This window comes from Mustela nivalis (genome assembly GCF_964662115.1).
Source record: "Mustela nivalis genome assembly, chromosome: 17".
NCBI lineage: Eukaryota > Metazoa > Chordata > Mammalia > Carnivora > Mustelidae > Mustela > Mustela nivalis.
In genome coordinates, this window is record NC_139036.1 from 43,257,424 (window position 1) to 43,279,627 (window position 22,204).

At 49.1% G+C, this 22,204-nt stretch overlaps 1 protein-coding gene across 33 annotated transcripts in view; it reads right to left on the bottom strand.

The window, feature by feature from the left end:
- Positions 1-12,105: 12,105 nt before the first annotated feature.
- BRCA1 (BRCA1 DNA repair associated) overlaps positions 12,106-22,204 on the bottom strand; it is a 65,406-nt gene continuing 55,307 nt past the window's right edge. For all 33 annotated transcript variants that reach the window (XM_082706180.1, XM_082706191.1, XM_082706178.1 and 30 more), the window contains 5 exons: positions 20,936-21,019; positions 16,546-16,600; positions 14,827-14,900; positions 14,390-14,450; positions 12,106-13,338 (listed from right to left, as the gene is read on the bottom strand). In XM_082706180.1, the coding sequence (XP_082562306.1) occupies positions 13,193-13,338; positions 14,390-14,450; positions 14,827-14,900; positions 16,546-16,600; positions 20,936-21,019 (420 nt within the window). In that variant the 3' untranslated portion in view covers positions 12,106-13,192. The remainder of the gene's footprint in view (positions 13,339-14,389; positions 14,451-14,826; positions 14,901-16,545; positions 16,601-20,935; positions 21,020-22,204) is intronic.

The following is a 22,204-nucleotide window of genomic DNA, read 5'->3' on the forward strand; positions in this document are numbered from 1 at the left end:
TTTTAGGAGCCAGAGGTGGGGGAGTGAGAGATCTTGGGAATATTCATCTCGGTTAATGAGCCAGACAATCCTAAGGCCATCTGGGGGGTTTAGAGTAAACTCATGTGCAATTCATTCCTCAGCCCAGCTGGGGCCCCCTGCTCCCGTGGGAAGGGTCTTGCTGAAGTGGTCCAGGCCCCTCTTACACCATCTCCACCCCCCTGCTTGGAATCTGCTGGTGCTCCAGGAGTTGTGGGGGTAGGGAAAGTTTCAAAAGCCTTCCCGTCACAGAAGCTGACTCTTCTGTACAGTGAGTTACCCAAGGGGACAGTGGTTTGATTCTGGGGTTTCCTTGGAGGTGGGGGTGGGGCTATCACCTCTTTTCCGTCTTGAGCTCTTGGATGATTTTGGAGGGGACCTCAGCTGTGAGTTAAGGTCACTGCCCGCTGCCCCCCTCCCCAACCCCAACCTCAGAGAGGAGGAAAGCCTGTGGAGGGGCTGGCTGGAGCTCTTGTTGCCCGGAAAGACAGTGCTGGTCTGTTTTCTTGGGAGTCTGGTTTCACATTGTCCTGTATTCCCTCCCTGGCTCTGGTCCCACTGGCCTCTTTTCGGTGACATTCTCCCCCAGGAACCATCCCTGGCGCTCCCCTCCCCCAGCCCCCCGCCAGTTCTTCCAGACACATTCTGGGAGAGAACACAAACCGCACCCTCCCATCTGCTGGGTTCCCCCCGAATTCGCAGCCCATCCCTCCCTCATTCATTCAGAGGCTATGCCCTAAGCACCGACTGTGCCAGACACCGGCTTGGGATTGTGGAAGGACCAGATTCTGTGCTCCGGAGGCCAGCCCAATGGGGAAGAGAGGTACCCCAGGTGTGACAGAGCCTTGTGTGTGCAGGGCACCCCATCCTATGAGCCAGGGCCTGAGGGTTGCACAGGGGTTTGTATGGTGGGCGTGGAAGGGGTAGGAAAGGCAGTCTGGGCAGAGGATATAGCATGGGCAGACATGTGGCAAAGAGCAAGAGTGTGGCACAGTTGGGGGACTGCCATGTCAAGGAGGGCAGAAGACAAGGCCAGGAAGGTACCTCAAGGCCACGGCAGGGCCCACGAAGGAACCAGGTCTGCGTTCTAGGATGTGAGGAGGCACCAGGGATTTTAAGCAGAGAATGAAGGGACCAGATTTGGTTTTTGGATAGATGAGTATCTGGATGAAGGGATGGGGGTTGGGAGGATCTGGCTCTGAGATGTGTCCTTTATTATTATTATTATTATTATTATTATTATTTTAATTTTTAAAGATTTTATTTATTTGACAGAGACACAGTGAGAGAAGGAACACAAGCAGGGAGAGTGGGAGAGGAAGAAGCAGGCTTCCAGCCTAGCAGGGAGTACAATACAGGGCTAGATCCCAGGACCCTGGGATCATGACCTGAGCCTAAGGCAGACGCTTAATGACTGAGTCACTCAGGCGCCCTGAGAGTCCTTTAAAACATCTTCTCCTTCCCTATGCCAGGGCCCAGTCTCGAGAGGAAAGGAACCCCACCCACTGCTGGCTCATCAGACACCCCTTTCTCTCCCTCTCCTACAGGACCCTGTCCTGGTCCATCTCAGCTAATCTCAAGGATTCTGGGACAGCTTCAAGGGTACTGGGCACCCAGACTAAGATTAGGAGCTAACTCCAAGACCCTCCTCTGGGATTCCGATGGCAGGAGCAGGAGAGGGCTGGGGCCCAGCTGGGGGCCTCTGAGGTCTGAACCCTCCTCAACGGGGACCTGTCCCACCTTCAACCTGGTATTTGGGACCATGGCTCCCCCCCCACACCCCACTTTGGACTTTGGACTTTGATACAAAGCCAACCAGAGCCTATAGCCACCAAAGTGCAGAGCATCTGGGCCCCCTCCCTTCTCCCAACTGCCCTCTCCTGCCTCAATCAGGCGATGCAGAAGCATTTCAGTATCCGCCTAAAGCAAACATAATTAGGAAAATAAATCAGCAAAGGAGCCCTCAAAGTTTAATCTATTTCCAATACCACCGGGAATAGGTCATGGTCTCCTCTGCAGGTCAGGGTTGCCAGCCATTTGATCTCCGGGGAGGGGGCTATGTTGCTGGGCTGAGGAGCCCAGTGGATGGGAGGAGGGAATGGGTCTGTTTCTAGATCCTCAAAGGCTCTGGCGGGCTGGAGGGAGAGGACTCTAACCCCACCCCCAGCCCAGATGCAGGAGTCAGACCCAGTCAGACCCAGCTTCCTCCTCCGCAGCTGTTTCCCCCACAAATTAGACACCCGTTTGGGAAACAATGTAGCCTCGTTAATCATTTAATGAAATAAACAACTAATCACGCTGTGATGCTGCCAGGGTTTCTTACCCACCCCGCAATCAGCCTGCCCTGGAGGGAGGAAGGAGAAGGGGTGAAGCGAGGGGCTGGGACGTGGTCTAATAACCCCTGAAACGCTTCAGCTGACTGAGGGCTTATCCCCTTCGGACTGCAGCCTTCCCCCAAGGGACAGTCATGAAAAAGAGCTGGAGATCTGGAAGCAGAGGGCCTGGCTTTCAGCTCTGCCATGTTCTCCCCTGGGAGTCTTTGGTGAGGTTCTGCACGGGTCTGAACCTCTGGCTTCACACCTGGAAAAGGGCTGATGACCACATCGCCTTTGCTGTGTTGTTGAGAAAGAGTCAGAGAGGAGAAAAGCTCTGGAAGAGCTGTTGGACCCTTTACTGGTGGCTGAGTTGGGGGTCAGCTTTATTCCTTACAGCTTTGACATCCTGACCACTTCTGAGCCTGCCCAAAAGAATCAGGAGAGGCCTCTTGGAGGAGGCTTCTTGAGCCCAGGATTGAGAATCTGAAGGAATGCCAAAAGACAGGAAGGGGGAAGTCTCTGTGTTATTCCCTCTTCTATCCTGAGACCTAGACAGAGCTGTTAATGACTCCTCCAAAGGCTGAAGTTGTTTGGTCCCCGACTTTCTGAATTCCCCCATAAACTTTACTGAAGTCTCTGAGAGAGAACCCCACGTTGCCATGGTAACCTCACTCCAGACAGCCTTGCAGTGGTCCCGCAGGCTGAGGGAGGTGGGGGGTAGGGGTCATGTCCCTGAGGTTCCCGGTGGTCACCAGGACTCTAGCAGGCAATCCTGGTACAGCTGTCCCTGTCCCCTCCACACTCACTTCCCCAAGAAAGGGGTTTGGCTCTTCTGTGGTGTCCCCCCAACCCCCTTTCCCTCTCTGCCAACAAAAGAGTTCCTTCACCACAGTGCAGCCCCTCTCCCACCTTCCTCCTTCCAGCGGGGTCTGTCTCCATCTCTAGTAAATCCCGACACCCTCTCCTCGTGGCGCGGGGGGGGGGGGTGAGGGTCAGAGAGCGAGGCGGCTCCAGGTCCGGGCGGGTGTAGTGGCTCCCAGCAGCTGCCCACCCCAGCAGCCCAAGGAACAAGGGGCATGTGCGGGAGCGCCCCTCCCCCCACGAAAATGCCTCTGCTGTTGACTCCGAAATAACAGATGTCTGTCTGCATATTAATGAGATTGGACGAATAATTGGTGAGTTTTTCATTCAGTGTCAGAATGAACCCGGAGGCCTTATGTTCATGCACACAGACACCCACTCACCCTCCACCCTTCCCTCCCCCCACCACCCTGCCTGACTCTCCCCTGTCCCCAGAACACAATGAGACAGACACAGATGCTGGCAAGTTTGACCCATAAAGAGGAGGGGCAGACAGGGAACTGGGGTGGCAGCAGGAGGGAGACCTAGAGAGTCTGGAGCTAGGTTTGTCAGTTTCTTCCTGTTTTTTGTTTTTTGTTTAAGATTTTATTTTATTTATTTGACAGAGAGAGAGAGCACAAGCACAAGTGAGGTGGGGGGAGGGGGCGAGAGGGAGAAACAGACTCCCCGCTGAGCAGGGAGCCCAATGTGGGGCTCCATCCCAGGACCCTGAGATCAGGACCCAAGCCAAAGGCAGACACTTAACCGACTGAGCCACCCAGGTGCCCCTGGCTTATTCCAGTTCCCCCGGGCCCCCCGGGGGCCTAAGCTTATATCTGTGAGACTTCACCACCAGGCAAAAGGGGCCCAGAAGAAGGTGGGAGCCAGAAGGTAGAGAGGGTTGTGGGGAAAGGCAGGTGCAGCCTAGGGGGAGCAACAAAGCAGCAGTCTCCTTCAGCAACGTGGTGTGAGCCGGGAGCCTGGAATCAGTGGATCCCACAACCCGCTTTAGCCCCTATGCCAGGGTTTGGGGCAGAAAAATAGGGATTCTGGACTTAGACAGCTCTCATTTCCCCCTGGGTGTTCTGCATGTTTCCCAACCTCTCTGAGCCTCTCTTACTCTCCTCTGCTCCAAGAACATCTACCTTGCAAGACTGAAAAGATGCAACGAGATAAACCATGTCAAATGTCTGTCCTAGTGTCAGGTTTTAATAAGCCCAACACATACCAGTTCTCCCCGCTCCACCGATTCCCCCAAACACACCAAGAAGGGTTCAAAATTGCTGCCTCTCCTGTCAGCCCCACCCATGTTTAGGGCAGGGGTTAATTAGGAGTTTAGTAATTATCCCGGCTGCCTGGAAATCAGGAGGGAAAGAAACAAGAGGGAGATGGGCGGGAAGAGAGGGACGAGGTAGGTAAGAGAGGGAAGGGGTGGAAGCTCAGGTCTGGAACAGAAGGAGAGAGACCAGGGTGACACCGAACCACACGGCAGGGCTGGAGAAGGTACTACAGGCAGGTGGAGTGAGTCCTTTAATGAGAGGCTAGAATCCAGATGGTAGATTTCAAGTTCTGCTCTGAACTTGGCCTCAGAAGTCTCCTCCCCTCTTCCTGCCTCAGTCTCCCCATCTGTAAAATGAGGGACTCAGGTTACTCCCTAAGGTCCTAGCTGCGTGCTAGAGAACCTGAGAGTCCCAGAGGCCCCAGGGAGCAGGGGAGGACAGGCGGCCACCCCCACACCTACCCCCCTCTCTAGGGCCCGCCAGGCACTCTTGCTCGCCTCTTCTCTCCCAGGGTAAATGGATCTGCTGCACCAGCACACAACTGTCCATTGTGTCCTAATGAGGAACGAGCAGGGAAAACCAATCACTTATGATGCAAATGAGCGGCTGCAGCGACCAGGCTTTCCCTGAGTGCCTCTCTTCTGCCCAGACCCTGGGCGGCCCCCCGTGGACCTGTCTCCTTAGCCCCCAGTTCCCATTTGGTCCTGGACAAGGGAGTTGTGGGCAGACTGGCCTTCCCATGGTCACTCGCTGCCACTCCCTGCAAGGAAGCCTCAGCCTTCGATTGGCCGGCTTCTCAGCCCACCCCTAAGGGCAATCAGGGCAGCTCAGTTTTTTATTTTACCTGGACTGAAATGCATATGACACACCACTAACCATCTCGAGCTGTACAGTTCTATGGCATTTCACGGGGTCCTCATGTAGCACGGTCACTCCCTCTCTGGGCTCGGGTGTCATACTCCCTGGCCCTCTCCACACCCCCCACCTCCAGTGGCCCTGGGGAACCTGCTGGGCCTCAGCGGAGTCCAGGAATAATGGAGGCTGGTGTTGGGGTAAAGGCTAAGAAAAGCCCAGAGCAGGCCTGGGATTGAAGGGGACAAGTCCTGTGCTTTAGGATGGAGTCCGAGGAGAAGACAGGAGAGAGCATCACTGCTTTCCTACAACATAGCCCTGGGACCCTATCTTTAGGAAATGGCCTCTTGAATTAAAAAAAGAAAATTTTTTTTTTGAGAAAAAATTGTTTTTCTTCCTAATTTCTCTGGCATTTGGTTAGAAACCAGAGGCTGCTCTGGCACAGATCTTCGTTTCCATGACTTTCAGAGGCCCTGTGGGCTTGGGGATGATCCCACCAGCAGGCTTCTCACTTTGGCAGCTGCGGAGGGCCCTGAGACAGACCCCCAGGAGCCCTCAGCCACCACAGGAGGCCTTCCCTCCACAGACTCGGGGGACAGATATACCCAAGGAAAGATTTTACACCTTTGTGGCCCAGTTTATTCCACAGACCTATACAGCTTAACAGCTGGAAAGACTCCTGGAAGTTGTAGCTTGAGTTTCTCTTGCTAATAGGCACTACCATTTGCTTTTATGTCGTGTTCAGGAGAAGACGGCAAACACCTGCTTACCTGTGTGTCTATGTTACCTTCAGATTCACCCTTTCTCCCCTCTTCCCTCATCTAGAACATGTGGTCGTGTTTTAAAACAAAAACAGAACAAGATTCTCCTGGAATTAACCAGTGCCAACGGCTGTAACACTGCAGAGAAAGAAATTTTACAGGGTCACAAACTTTCTTTTAGTTTCTCTGGCCTCTAACCCTGCTCAACTGGGGTCCATAACTCCCTCTCTCCCAGACAAACATAGCCCAGACAACATAATGAGGGTATTTTCATCTGTGTTCTAATGAATAGGGAGTCTTGGGCTAGTTAGTTCTGGCTCTGCCAATTCACTCGTTGACCTTTGACAAGGACCTCAGTTTTATCACCTATAAAGTGGGAATAACAATTTTTACCCTAGCCATCTCCCAGGGAACAAGTGAGGAGGGAGAAATAATAGTTGTGCCAGTGCTTTGAACTTGCGAAGAGATTCTCAGAAACATCGTAATTATCTCTTCAGGGATGGCGGCGGCCGTTTATCTGTCTTGAGTATCCCGCCTGGAGGGGGCTGTGTGGAAGACACAGGGGTAGGAGAAATGGATGTCCTCCGTCTGCGTGGGTGTTGGCTTGATTAATCACAAGGAGTAGGCATCATGGCAGGCAAGAGAGAATCAAGGAGAAAATCTGTAGATCTGGGCTGAGAGGAAGTGATTCTTGGACACTTAGATTTCTTTTTTATTTTTTAATTTTATTTATTTATTTATTTGTCAGACAGAGATCACAAGTAGGCAGAGAGGGGCGCGAAAGTAGGTTCTCTGCTGAGTAGAGAGCCTGATGCAGGGCTTGATTCCAGGACCCTGAAGTCATGACCTGAGCCAAAGGCAGAGGCTTAACCCACTGAGCCACCCAGATGCCCCGACACTCAGATTTCTTACACTGTTTCTGGAATAAATCAGGATCCTAGAAAAGTGGGTGAGAAGGACTGAAGGGAATTAGCACTCCCAGAGGCAGAAGGCAGTGGGCTTCCCAGGGATTAGTGTTCCTGGTGGTGGTGTGTGTGGGGGGGGTGTTGCAGTTGGTTAAGCCCTTCACTCAGTGTGTCCATTCATTCATCCTTGAACTCATTCATTCAGCAAATCCTCATTGGGTACCTAACAAAATATCTGCTGGGTACTGGGGCTGGGTTCCAAAGATAAAATCATACTCATCTTGCCCCTAAGGACGTTTTGGTCAAATGTAGAAAACAGAATATACACACAAATAACTTACTGACGGAGGAAAGTGTCATTAAATAAAGCAAACTTCTGGGGTGTCCTGCAGGGTGGGGAGAGAGTCTGGCCGGAAAGATTGGTGGAGGTTCTGGGGAGGAGGTGTCGTGGGCAGGACTGGGCCTGTGGAGATGGCAGAGTGGGACTCGCTGAAGACAAGTTACAGTGTGAGCGGAACCTGCGGGTCGCCATGTCTGGTGGCCAGGGTGCCTGAGAGGGAAGCAGCAGGTGGGGCACTGGAGAGGCTGGATTTCAGCTTGAGATGGCAAGTTTAGGAAGCCTGGGGGAAGGGGTGGGGGTGGTGGGGGTGGGGAGGCAGTCAGAGACCCAGTCTTCCGTATTCGATGAGGATTGTCCCAACTCTTTCTGGATCAGGTTCCACTGATTCTGCCACCTGCAGGGGTTCTCACTTGGGCATTCTGGAATCTCTCAGCTTCCTTTTCACCAGCCAAATCCTACCCAAGCTCCAAGGGTCAGCTTGAGATGCCTCACCCAGGGGTGCTGCCACATAACCCCCAGAGGGCTTCTGAACCAGAAAGAGCAATTCTCTAAGGATTTTTCGTGGCTTTCTGGCCTCCCGCATCGAATAGTAAGCAATCTGAAGGCCAGAAATGGGTCCGTTCTTCCTCCCTTCCACAATCTCGGCGCACACGCACACAGAGGCTACCAGGGAACTGGGCACGTATAGTCTCCCCTCCATCACTAACCCGATTGTTACTCACCGCCTCCTAGGACTGGTTCCCAGCACAGTTTAGCTCCCCACAAATCTTTCTCTGAACGAGGCTTTACCGCCTCCTTTTGTCGTGTGACCTCAGGCAAGTTGCTTGGCCTCTCGAAGTGTCCTGTTCCAAAGTGTCCTGGTCCTCGTTTGTAGGTTGGGAATAGTGCACGGCACTTAGTAGGAATGTGGCAAATGATAGTCATTAACGATCACTTTTGCTGTTGGCCCTGAGAGCTGGTAAGATTCAGATGGTCCGCGGAACCCAGGGCTGGCCTTCCGTTTTTCTTTCCTTCTGATTGAGTCTTCTCCTTCCCCTCTGCCTCCTTCTGTTTTGTCCTCCTTGGGGCGTTCCTGTCCCTCCTCTGTGGGTCTTGCCTGCCTTTCTCCCTCCAGGCCAGCCCTCTCTTCTCCCCTGAGAACCCGCCGGTGGCTGGCTTTTGCTAGGTGAGGGCTGTCTCTTCGCCTTGCTCTCCATCAGTCAATAAAGATAAATTACAAAATCATTTGTTTTATTTGTTCTTGTTACCTTGCGGGCTGTCTGAAATTGCCTTTCTTTAGAAAGCTCTATTTGCATATCTCTATGTTGGAGTCAAAGGCTGCAGCTGGGGTTTCACTGCAATTTAAATATTAATAAAATCTCTAGCTGTTTTTTTTTTTTTTTTTTAAGCAGTCTGGCCCTTCTGCTCCTAGGCTGCTAATATAATTTAATCTTTGTCCTTTGTATTTATTTAAAGGGCCATTTTAGAGTCAACTGAAGCCAGCTGCTGCAACCTTGTAGATAAGAACCACTAACCAGCCTACGGACCTTAGTTTCCTTAAGAGATCCAGGAATCACCTCTCCTGGAGACAAAATAGACCTCAGGTAAATGTTTGTACCAATCAGCAGCCCCTTCCACTAAGCTAGTGGTTCTCAAATGGGAGCTTGCTTCGGAATCAGATTTCTGGGCCCCACCCCTGGTTTCCGATGCAGAAAGTGGGGAGCAGGCCCCAGAATCTGCTTAGCTAACAAGGTCCTAGTGGTGGGGACCCCTGCCTCAGTCCCCATCAGAGGATCAGGGTTTGAAAATCTTTTTTTTAAAGGATTGTATTTTTTGAGAGAGAGTGAGGAGAGAGCGAGCGAGCGAGCACAAGCAAGGGGAGATGCAGGCAGGCATAGGGAGAGGGAGAAGCAGACTCCCTGCCAAGCGAGGAGCTTGATGTGGGGCTCGATCCCAGGATCCTGGGATCCTGACCTGAGCCAAAGGCTCGCTTAACAGACTCAGCCACCCAAACTCCCCAGGGTTTGAGAATCCTTGCACTAAGCTGCTTGTGAAACTGCCTTATCATTCTGGGTCCCAGAAACTAGGTCTTCAACTTTGTCTGTGCCAGTAACCTGGGGTGGGGTGGGGGGGACTCTCCAGTTCTCCATTCCTTCCAGAAACTCCAACCATTGCTTTGATTTTCCTGATCATTCGGACTCATTTCAGGATAACATCCCCCACCCCCTGCGTTGGTTGCATGTCCCCAAGCCCTGCTCTCTACAGGAGCTGGCTGTCTCCAGTTCCCCTTAATTTTCTATTTGCTCAGATTCATTTCTTTAATTTTCTCCTCGTTATGGGCAGATTTACAGGTTGTTTGAGCATCATCGAATTATGGTAAAGGGGCCTCTGGCTCAGCTGGTCTACACAGCCTTTGATAGGCAAACTCCCTAGGTCCCTGGCTAAGCAAGCCGTATTCTCTCGGGTTTCTGCGGGGAGATTTGCTGCTCCCCCTCTCGCTGCCCTTCTCCCCATGCTGCCCGCCTCTGGGGCCCTCTTATCTGCTCCTCGCAGCCTTCACAGGATACACTCTGGGCAGCTTGGCTTCTTCCGCTCCAACCGCCCCAACACTGATTCCTTTCTTTTCTTCTGCGTGTTTCTGAGCGGATACTTTGTTGATGATTCTGGTTGCATTTTTTAGGAGGGAGATAATCTACAGAGCTCTTCTCTGGGCCCCCCTCTCTGCACCTGCATGGTAACCCCGCCTCTTCAGCCTTTCCAGCTCCTTTGCAGTTCATTTGTAAGATGAGATAAAGGCCACACAGGAACTAGCGCCCCAAACACGGCCATGTCCAGAGGGCTAGACTGTGGGATGGAAAAGTGGGAGGACATCTTAAAGCCGGAGGTCAAAGGAGCAAGTAGATTTACATCATCACCAGATAAGCCTCTAAAACCCAGCGGAGCATCATGAGGCCAGGGCCAGAGGCTGACTTCCGGGAACGGTTATGCAGAGCTCGAGAAACAGATGGGGTGGATATTTGTTGGAAGACCTTGAGAGATAATTATAGAAAACCTTTTTTATGTATCTCAGTCATCCCTGCTTTCACCCTTCCTGGGAAGGCTGAGGCCTGGCTCACCCCCAGGGTCCAGCAAGCCATGGCTTGTCGCTGTGACAGAAGCACTTGCTTCCCACCTGCCTTTACTGTTCCCACCAAGACCCACCAAGGCTCCCTGCTGGTTGACAGTGGTGCCCGGGACAGTGGTGACACTGAACTGGAAGGCTTTTATTTTTTTTTAAGAGTTTACTTTCAAGTAATCTCCACACCAAACCTGGGGCTTGAACTCCCAGCCCAGACATCAATAGTCAGATGCTCTACTGACTGAGCCAGCCAGGCACCCCTGGACTGGAAGGCTTTGATCCCTGAAAGGTAAGCAGTTGGAAGCAGGAGGCTGGATGGAGGTGGAAACGGGCAGCTGTGAGCCAATCCTGTTAGTCTCTGCTGAGGGCAAAGGAGGGCTGCTTTCCCCAGGGAGCGCTGCCTGGTGGAAGGCAGGAACATTCTATTGCCTCCCACTGTGGCCCACCAGAGTCTAGAGTGCTACCTCCCCTCATAACCCACTCCACCTTCCTCAAATTCCCTCGAGGCTTAAGCCAGTGCCTCTGACTGGGTGGATGACCGGACATGGGCAGGAAGCTCCATGATGGGGTCCAGAGCGCATGGGCTTTGATTTCCAGGTTGTTGCTCCAGCTATGCAAACTTGGAGCAAAATCTTCTCTTTCCCATTCTCCTTTATTCAAATTAGGTGACAAATACCCACTTCCTAGGGCTGCGATATGAGACAAACATGATGCCTGCTCCTTCCGTTTTCTCCATTCGCCTCTCACCCACCCACCCTCCTTACAAAGGTGGCAGTGCTGAATCGTGGGATTGTGGGGGGATTTAATTCTCTTTGCCTCTAAGAGGACTCTAATCTCTGAACATGTGAAGACCAAAAAAAAAAAAAAAAACAAAAAACACACACACAAAAAAAACAAAAAAACACAACAAAAACAGATTCTCATCTGTGGATTAAGTATGTTTAAATAAGAGTGGTTGTCAGAAATCTCAAGATGCCCTCCCCAGATTCCCATCTCCTGGTTATTCAAACACTAATCTAGGTCCTGCTGGGAAGGGACTCTGCAGCTGTAATTCAGGTTATGGACCTTAAAATAGGGAGAGCACCTTGGATTACCTGGTGGGCACAATCTAATCCCCTGAGCCCTTAAAAACAGAAATTTCTCTGGCAGGAGCTAGATCCGACAGTCAGAGAGATGAGGAAGGAGAACTCAGAGAGACTCCAAACATGAAAGTCTTAACCAGTGTTGGTTGCTGGCTTGGAAGATGGAACTAGGGGTTCGTGAGTCTAGGAATGTGGGAGGGGCTAAGTATGACCTCTGGCCAATAGCCAGTAAGGAAACGGGGATTCTCAGTCCCACAATTGCAAGGAACGATCTGGCCAACAACATGAAATAAGCTTGGAAGCGATTCATCCCCAGAGCCTCTGGAAGGAACACAGCCCTGCTGCCTTGATTTTGGCCTTGTGAAACCTGAAACAAAGAAACCAGTTGAGCCAACTTGGCCTTCTGACCTACAGAACTGTGAGATGATAAGTGGATGTTGTTTTTAGCCATTAGATTTGTGGCAATTTGCTATGGAAGCAACAGCAAATACTCGATGAACGCTTGGAGTTGGTACTATTGTTACCCCCATTTGACAGAAGAGGAGACTGAAGGACAGTGAAAAGGTCTGAGCAGGTCTGCAGCTGTAAGCCTTAAGGAGTCATGCTCAGTAGAAGTCTTTGCTACCAAGTTTATTTGCAGGTAAACAGCACATTTACACAACATTTTGTACAATCTGATCTGTACTGCCCTCACACAGTGGGGGGCTAAGGAAGACCCAAGTCCTTCCAAAGCTATAAACAGTCCTGGATAATGAGTTGATGAAAAACACTTTCTTTTCCTTCGGCAAACAAAATTATTTATGAAGCTGTACCGTTCAGCAATAGGAGGCAAAGAGAAAAAAAAATTACCTCATGGAAAGCAACAGCTCCTTTCCTGGTGGGATCCGTCATTTCACAGACATGAAATATCTGTATCAGAGATCTTATGTTTCAAGAGGAATGGGTGACACATCAGAGCTGCAACAATAAACCCTGTATTTATTTCTGATGGGGAATTAGAAAACTCTCTTTGGACACCAGTTCTTGAAAAGATTCTATTTCAGAGGACATCAGTGCTAAGCAATTCTTTAGAAATCCAGTGACTATAGCACAGACTTCTGGGGATCAGGGCTGGCATAACTCCCCTCTCCTCTGACCCCCAGGGTTTGTGTTTCCATCTACTCCCTGCCTCTGAATCCCTCCAGCCCCACCCATGCTCCACACCAGCATCTGAGAGCCCCGGAGGACTGTTCTGATTTGAAGTCATGTCACCAATTCCCCAAGTACTCGCTTCCCCCTGAAGGGTCTGACTCTTGGCCTTTATGAACACGGGGTTTTAGAGACGCAAACTTAGGGAGACCAACTATTCTCCGGAGGCCAGCCATTCTGCGCCTGCAGCTCTAAGCCAGCATCCCCAGTATGAGGAATAGGGCTGATAAATAATGAATCAGCATCTTGCTCGACTGGTGGGGTTTAAACGGTTTTAAATTCTTTTCAGGTGAAAAATTACCACAATTTTGTGCTCATGGTAGATTTCCAAGGGCGACTGGAAGCAGAAAATCTTTAAGGGACCCTTACATAGCCAGAATTTCTTCTCAGGCTGATGGACATTAAATATTCAGTAACCGGGACTATGGAAGGACTGAGGAAGAGCTCCCAGGGCCTGGGAAAAGGCTGCTTCTTAGGCTCATTCTCAGGGTCCCGTGGAGACAGGCCCCGGAAGCTACACGCACGGCTGGCTGGAGTGAGCGGCGGCTCTGGGGATCTGCGGGATCAGGTAGGTGTCCAGTTCCTGACGCTGGTAGAGGGCTACACTGTCCAAAACCCACTCTCGAGTCACCACAGGTGCTTCACACATCTGCCCAATCGCTGGGGACAGAGAACACAGGCAGAAATTAGTGTCACTTCATATTTCCCTAGACCAGACTCTTGTCAGTCTACTCCGGGGACACGGTTGTATGAGTTCATAGTGTCACTCCGGTAGTTGCAAAACTGATCATCTTAAGTAATGCTTCAGGACACAGGACCTCATTTAGAAGCCTGAGGAGTGACTGCTGGTGAAAACCTACAGCCTCTGGCAACTTTACTAAAAGGAACTGCAATCTGTTAAAGGAAAAGTCGCCAAGGGCACCTAGGTGACTCGGTTGAGCAACCAACTCTTGGTTTAGGCTCAGGTCATGATCCCAGGGTCCTGGGATTAAGCCCTGCATCAGGTTCTGCACTCAGCTGGAGGTTATCTCCCTCTCCTTCTGTCCCTCCCCTGCTCACACTCTCTCCCAAATAAAAATTGTAAAAATCTTTAAAAAAAAAAAAAAAGTCACCAGACAGCCTGAAACAGCATTGCAATTAAATGATTTTACAACATCTCAGGTGGAAAAGCAAAACAGTATGATGAGCACGATCACATGTGTGTGATGCTTGTACATATACACATGCTTGTACATATATACACACATGTGCCTGGAAGAATCTTCCCATCAGCATCTCTACGTGGTGGGATTACTGGGATTATTTCTTTGTGCTCATTTATATTTTATGTGATGAGCAGTAATTAATATTTAACTCCCACCAATGGAAACAGCTCATGTATTATTTTTATAATGTAAAATGAGCAAACCACAAGAATTTTTAAAAGGACACTTTAGCCATTCATTCATTCAAATATTCCCTGAGCACCCAGAAGGTCCTGATTACTGTGTTAACCAAACACTGGGTGATCTGTGGTGAACCAACCCCATCACCCAGGACTCCACACGTCAGAGGCACATGCCCATGGTCTCCTGAAGCCCCACACAGGTGTACCATCTGCTCCAGCTGACTGAAACAGGACATTTAGACCTAAAATCACCACAGTCACCTGCAGACTTCATGCAGGCCCTGCCACCCATACTCTTGCAGACAAAGGCTTAGCAAAACTTACCATGGAAGCCACTGTCCTCTGCCCAGGCGTCTGGCTGCACGACTACCACGGGGTGAGCACCCTGCGTCCCCGGAAAGGAAACAGGATGGAGGTTATCAGAGCTGGACTTGTGCAACAGTCACATCGCCCTTTCTTGATGGTGTGCTGAAGCAGACTACTTCAGGTGCAGCCACAGAAAGGACGGGGAAGGGCATGAGGCCGAAAGGGAGCGTTGGAGGGAGAGCCTTCCTTTAATTAAATATGTTGAGAACTCCAGTCCTCACTGACCCTCCACACACGGGAGTTTTCTGGCACTGGCATATGATCGGGGAAGGCTCAGGCTAAGACAGGCTTCTGAAGCCCACTGGCAGGGCTCGCAGGGAGGGACGGGTGCCAGCCTTGCTCAGTCACAGGACAGATTGTGTGCAGTCCCCTCTGAGAGGGCATCAAACACTCACCTTGCTGAGAGGGAATAACGAGGGCTCCTTCACCACAGAAGCCCCACAGAGGCGCAGCATCCATTCGAGTTGATCTAAATAGCACAGGGAGACCTAAAATCACCACAGTACTCTACACACTTCACCTGGGCCCTCTACTCCGTACTCCTCTCCTCTGGGAGAAGGCTTACAGCAACACTTCCAAGGGCAAGAGTCTCCAGCTCTGCTCCAAGAGAGCAGTTCAAGATAGAGAGGCCTTGAACTCCTCTAGTTCAAGACAGAGAGACCTTGAACTAGAATCTATATGGTATGGATTCGAAGTCAGTTTGCCACCGATATGCGACCTACCCTGGTTATCAGTCCCCAGAAGGGCCCTTGATAGATAAGGTTTGACAGTCTCTCAAACAAAACACTTTGGAAGAAAGAATCCAAGAGGCAGTTTCCCTTAATTTGCTAAATTGCTGGCTAAGAAACTGTGAAAAATGCCCACTCGCCTATCCTCCCTCCTTGCCTAATTCTGTGTTGGGCAATCAATAATCACGGCCACCGAGGACACCATACTTGGCAGTAATTACTGTAAATGTCAGGAGACAGGAAGATAATTCATTCAGTCAAAAAAATACACATCATCCTGAATGGAGACTCAGCCCGTCAGTGGGGAAGGGCTCCATGCTGAGCTGAAATCGACACACTCAGGGAAACAGAAATCAAAATGGACTGCAGGGATGTTCCACCCTCTCCTGGAAAATCAGCAGAAATGACCGATGAATGGCTTTGGGGCCTCTCTCTGGGTGCTCTTTTCCCATCAGTCCATTTCTGGGGATTGCGGAGGTGGCTCCTGTTTGTCTTAAAGAACGGAGGTCAAATGACTCATCTCCAAAATGATACCTGCTAGAGACCTGGTTTTCATTACACCAAAGAACAAAAACACCGAGAAATCCCCAAGTGGCACTTGGAAGTTTCATAAAAATCCAATCAATAACCAATAAAGAAGACAGGAGGAAAATTTGCTGGGCTCTCTTGCTGCCACTCATCTGTCCCTGACCAGAGGCCAAGGCCATCTTCTGAGGAGCCAGAGAACCTGATCCCTGGGGCGGAAGTGGGCACAGAAGCAAAGGTGGGTGGACTTTGTTTTGAGAAGAACAAACCAGATCTATACACACGCCAGGGCCTTAGGGCCACACAACTCCAAGGTTGAGCTCCACAGCACTCCTAAACATAACATCACATTCAATGTCAAAGTTAATTAGAAAATGTTCATCTAGAGTCCTTCCCTGCCTGCTCTGGGCCTGTGTGGGGCCCAGGCCCACAGGGTTTAAGTAGCCGCTGTGCTTGTTTCTCAGTATCAAATGAAAATGATTTAGGAAGAGCAGAATTCTTTCTTAACATTCACAAACCTGAAAGGTATCTTCTCCCCACCTTATTCTTTCCCTCCTTTCTTAAACCAAAGGGCAGCTCTATCCCTTCTGAGCACAGAACACTGCATCCTAGAAGCTAACTTTTCACGGCCTGCTAGCTCTTGAGAAGGGGCACAGGGCTGTTTTTTTTTGTTTTTTGTTTTTTTTGTTTTTTAACATGGGGCAACGTTTAGGGGCAGTTTTGTCTTGACAGATGGTAGAGAAACAGAATCAGCTCTAGAGCACCTCACCAAGGAGCTCCCTTAAGACAATCTCTCCTGTAACACTCCACCATGTAGCGGAAAGGCTGGTGCTGGACTCTGCACTTCTCCCAGTCTCTTACCTGTAGGCATGTTGGTAAAGGGCCCATAGCAACAGACTTCTAAGCCCCTGAAGATCTGGAAGAAGAGTGAGACAGGGGGACAGAGGGATGGAGAGAAAAGAAATACTAATTATAAAAGAGCATGCATTGAAAAAAAAAAAACCAAGAGTCTCCAAAATGAAGGAGTTTCATTTTTCTTTACCACCTAATTTCTGCTACCTCCTGGAGACATCTGCTACTGATGGACTTTAGAAGACTTCTAAGAGGGGTGCCTGGGTGGCTCAGTGGGTTAAGCCGCTGCCTTCGGCTCAGGTCATGATCTCAGGGTCCTGGGATTGAGTCCTGCATCGGGCTCTCTGCTCAGCGGCGAGCCTGCTTCCCTTCCTCTCTCTCTGCCTGCCTCTCTGCTTACTTGTGATCTCTCTCTCTGTCAAATGAATAAATAAAAAATCTTAAAAAAAAAAAAAAAAAAAAAAGACTTCTAAGAAAGGTGTGTCTGCTCGACAGTCATTCCCTGTTACTCAGAGGCTGAGCACCCCCCACCTGCCACCAGTCAGGCCCAGGCTCCTTCACTTCTTATTGAAATAAAAAAAAACCCAGGTCTTCTTTATATTTAATAAGAGGTTTGGATGGCAAGAAATTCAAGCTCTAAGTTGCAGTTTGTTTATCAGAACTTGGTACATCAAGGCTGACCATCACCCTAACTGGCGGGGAAGTTTATGTTGATTTTACATGCTCCTTTTCTCCTCTGTCTTCTGGAATCTGACATCTCTTCCTACCTTCATGCTGCTCTAAGAACAGCGATTGTTCCTTCAGGCAACCTAACTGTTTCATCCGGAAGTTAATCTAATCTAGAAGTGAAGTCTGGTTCTGCCTCTCCTCACTGAGATGACCTGACTGCCTGGTTTCCGGGAGACACAGAATATCTGGAACCTCCAAGGTGCCTCCCCCACTTTTGTTTAGTGAGCACTGGCACCACCCACAAGAACTTTCTGGGGGGCACCTGGCTGGCTCAGTTGGTGAAGCGTGTGACTCTTTATCTTGGGGTTATGGGGTTTGAGCCCCATGCTGTGTGTAGAAATTATTTAAATAAGCAAATAAACTTTAAAAGACAAAACACAAGGACTTTCTGTGATGATGGAAATAAGGTGTTAGTAAGGTGGCCCCAAGTCACACGTAGCTACTTGATATGTGGTTACGGTGAGGGAGGAACTAAACTTCCTATTTTATTTCATCTAGTTATATAGAATTTAAACAGCCTTGTACGGCTCATGAGACAGAGAGATTCTTATACGTACATTAGGTCAGGTTCTTAGGCAAGCACTAGGTTCTTCTTCTTCTTTCTTTTAAAAAAAGACTTTATTTATTTATTTGACACAGAGAGAGGACAAACAGGGGGAGCAGCAGGCAGAGCGTGAGGAAGAGGCAGACTCCCCACTGAGCAGGGAGCCCGATATGGGGTTTGATCCTAGTGCCCTGGGATCATGACCTGAGCAGAAGTCAGAGATACTTAAAACTAAACCACCTAGGCACCCCAAGCACTAGGTTCTTATTTATTTATTATTATTATTTTTTATTATTTTTTTTAATTTTTATTTAAAGATTTTATTTATTTATTTGACAGACAGAGATCACAAGTAGGCAGAGACAGGCAGAGAGAGAGAGAGAGAGGAGGAAGCAGGCTCTCTGCTGAGCAGAGAGCCCGATGTGGGGCTTGATCCCAGGACCCTGGGATCATGACCTGAGCCGAAGGCAGAGGCTTTAACCCACTGAGCCACCCAGGCGCCCCCACTTATTTATATTTTTGAAGATTTATTTACTTATTTGAGAGAGCGAGAGCACGTATGCATGCACAAGCACCTGTGGGAGGAGGGGCAGAGGGAGAGGGAGAGAGAGCCTTTCAAGGAGACTCCCCGCTGAATGCAGAGCCCAACATGGGGCTTGATCCCACAACCCATGAAATCATGACGGAGCTAAAACTAAGAGTTGGATGTTTACATGACTGCACCAGCCAGGTGCCCCACGAGGGTATCATTTAAAAGAAATGTAAAGTTGTGTCAGTTGGCTGCGTGTATATCATTTGGGTAACCATCATTATCTCTTGACCCTCTTTCTCCCCACTCCACAAAAAAGAGAATTGCTTGGGCCTGGAACTCACCTCCTTTCAAATAAGAGAGACCAGGGTACAGAAAAATCAAGAGCTAAAAACTCATGATGGCTTCAGGAAATGAGCCTTCCACTCTCCTCTCAACTACAGCCGCAAGAATAAGAAAGAGCACCAGTTCCGGGAGCCTGGGTGGCTCAGCTGGCTAAACATCTGCCTTTGGCTTAGGTAGTGGTCTCGGGGTCCTGGGATCGAGCCCCACTTCGGGCTCCCTGCTTGGCAGGAGACTGCTTCTCCCTCTCTTCCCCTTTCGTGTTCTCTCTCACTGTCTCTCTCTCTTGCTCTCAAATAAATAAAGTCTTTAAACAAAGCAAAAAAAATCAAAATGTATTGCATGGAGCAGTGGGTATGGTGCATAAATAATCAATTTTGGAACACTGAAAAAAATTAAATTAAATTTAAAAAAAGAAAAAAGAGCAGCAGGCCAAGTCTGTCTCTGGTGTGACAGCACCCACACATGCCATTCTTAGGATCTGTACGAATAAACCACAACCCAACCTGTTGACAGGCTCTAGATGCTCATAATACTAAAAGCTCTCCCCAGGCTGCTGGCCGCAGCCAAGTGTTGCTATGAAATGTACGAAAGATCAGGTATTGTTATATCCAAGCTGACACTCACTGATGAGGATGTCTAGTTATAAGATAAGAAATTTGAAGTTTCATCTCTACAAATACATTTCTCTTGCCCAGGAAAATACTATAGTGACATTTAGTATCTTCAGAATGTCATTACTTTGACGAAGCACTTTCCATCACTGCCATCCCCAAATCAGGAAAAATCCCCAAACACTGGAATTTCCTTTGAAGGAGGAAGAATCTGGCACTAACACTGCCTGGCATGCAGTGGAATAAAAACAAATGGCTGGCTCACACAGAACTCCCCTGGGGTGGAGGCAAAAACAGAAACAGGGCCAGCAGCTCTTCTTGGCATCTGGAAGTTACTTGATAGGCTCAGAGGGTGGGGATGGGCTGACCCCAAGGGTTCAAAGCTCTCCCAAAAAAGTTTTCTCTAGAAAATCACCCCTACTGGTTCTTGCTCAAGTTCTATAAAGGGACAGACGGTGCTCTGTATGGGACTGTTCTGAAATGCTCAGTGGTGCACATTTAAAAAAGGAAGAAATGCAGACTCCGCACGCAAGTGCTCAGTTAGTGACCTGAGAAAGCAGCCGGTGCAGGCCTAACATGCAGGGGTGAAGTCTTGCCGGCCCTTCTCCCTCAGAGGGCGAAATCGCTTCAGCTCTATCATCTGCTACAGTATGACCTGGGGAAAATCATGGAGTCTTCCTGGGCCTCTAGTCCTTCATTTGTAAAGTTGCCGGAATAATCTACTTTATTACTCTGTGAAATCTTCCGTACCTTTCCAAGAAACTATGGTATTATTATTTTTTAAAGGTTTTATTTAAGTAATCTGTAGCCCAACATGGGGCTCGAATGCACAACCCCAAGATCAAGAGTCACTGACTGAGCCAGCCAGACAGCCCTATTATTGTTTTGTTTGTTACAATTTTTTTTTCTAGGTTACAGAAAGAAGCCACGGGGACGTGGAAACAGCAAAGGCCTTAGATTCCCATCTGTTTCAAATCCCAGCCCTGCCACTTATCAGCTGAGATTTGAACCCCAGACTACAGTCCAAAGTACACAGCTTCTCACACCTCTAAGTTCCCTCATCCATAGAACGGAGAGAATATTTACTTACCCTGTCGGGCTAGGAGAACTGAGAAAGAATCTGGGGGAGGCTGGCTGGTGCAGTGAGTTAAGTGCCTGACACTTGGTTTCGGCTGGGGCTGTAATCTCAGGGTTGTGGGACTGAGCCCCACATTGGGCTCCAGGCTCAGTGGAGAGTCTGCTCAAGATTTTCTCTCCCTCTCCCTCTGCCCCTCCTGCTCATGTACACTCTCTTTCTAAAGTAAATAAATAAATAAATCTTTTTAAAAAGGAGTGCCTGTGTGGCTCAATCAGTTAAGTGTCTGTCTTTGGCTCCAGTCATGATCTCAGAGTCCTGGGATTGAGCCCAAGTTTGGCTCCCTGCTTGGAGGGGAGTCTGCCTGTCCCTCCCACTCCTTGTGCTCTCTCAAATACATAAAACCTTAAAATAAGCAAACAAGAACCTCAAGGAAGCACCCAGCTGGTGCTCTATGAGCGAGGATGCTATGCCCCTTGCAGGTGCCTGAGACAAGCTCCACCAAGGGGACTGGAATGTACCAAGGTGGGTGGGGTATTTGCCAACAGGACAGATTGGGGCTTTACCTTCCTGTCCCGGGATTCTCTTGCTCTCTTTGGACCCTGGTGGTTTCTTCCATTCACAACGTCTCCTCTGACTTCAAAATCATGCTGGAAGAAACCCAAAGCAAACCACAGAGATCAGATAAAAGAGAAGTGTCCTTCGATGGGAGTAGAGTAGATACATCCCATTAAGGAATCTAGTATTGCTGGGTAGAATTTTGATAACCCCGTACTACCCAAAAAAAAAAAAAAAAAAAATCATTTTTGGTGGACTGAATGAGATGACCAGCATCTCAGCTGCTGAAATCAAGTCACTGAAGCAAATCTTTGTGGGCAGAAATGAACAATTGGCTTTTCACCTCATCAGGACTTAATGTATTTTAATTTTCAACATCTGTCTCTTCTCAAAACAGTCACTTCGTATTGAGATTAAACTGCTAATACTGTGCTGGTATAAAGGAAACTGGAGAATTCCCGATCTCTTAAATCAATTGTGTATTGCCATCTAAAGAAATAAGGGCTCACAGATGTCCATTGAGAGATTTACAGTTAATGAGACCAAAATGATAAAATATACATTGAACACACTAAAGTTAGCACTTTTTCAAACTCACTGGTTCAAGGATGAGGAAATAAAGAATAATAGGATTATGGAGGTTAGAGTTTTCAGGAGAATTTAGGGGAAGAATGCTTAGGAACAATTCTGATGGGAACTAGATTGTAGGGGGGACAGAGTCATGAATGTCACCATAGGCTGTTATTAGAGGAAAAAACACTTAACATTTCATAGTCACTTGAGTGGCAAGTCTAGTGCTAAAAATGTCATGTTGGAAGCTGACCCTCAAATTTCTTATCTTGATTGTACCCCCGTGCCTACTTAAGCTCTCTGCCTGGAAGTCTAATATAAATCCCCAAATTCTGGGGCACCTGGCTGGCTCAGTGGGTTAAGCCTCTGCCTTCGGCTCAGGTCATGATCTCAGGGTCCTGGGATTGACTCCCGCATCGGGCTCTCTGCTCAATGGGGAGCCTGCTTTCTCTCTCTGCCTTCTTCTCTGCTTGCTTGTGATCTCTCTCTCTGTCAAATAAATAAATAAAACCTTTTTTTTTTTAAAGACTTTATTTATTTTTTTGGCAGGCAGAGATCACAAGTAGGCAGAGAGGCAGGCAGAAAGAGAGAGGAGGAAGCAGGCTCCCTGCTGAGCAGAGAGTCCAATGCGGGGCTCGATACTAGGACCCTGGGATCATGACCTGAGCTAAAGGCAGAGGCTTTAACCCACTGAGCCACCCAGGCGC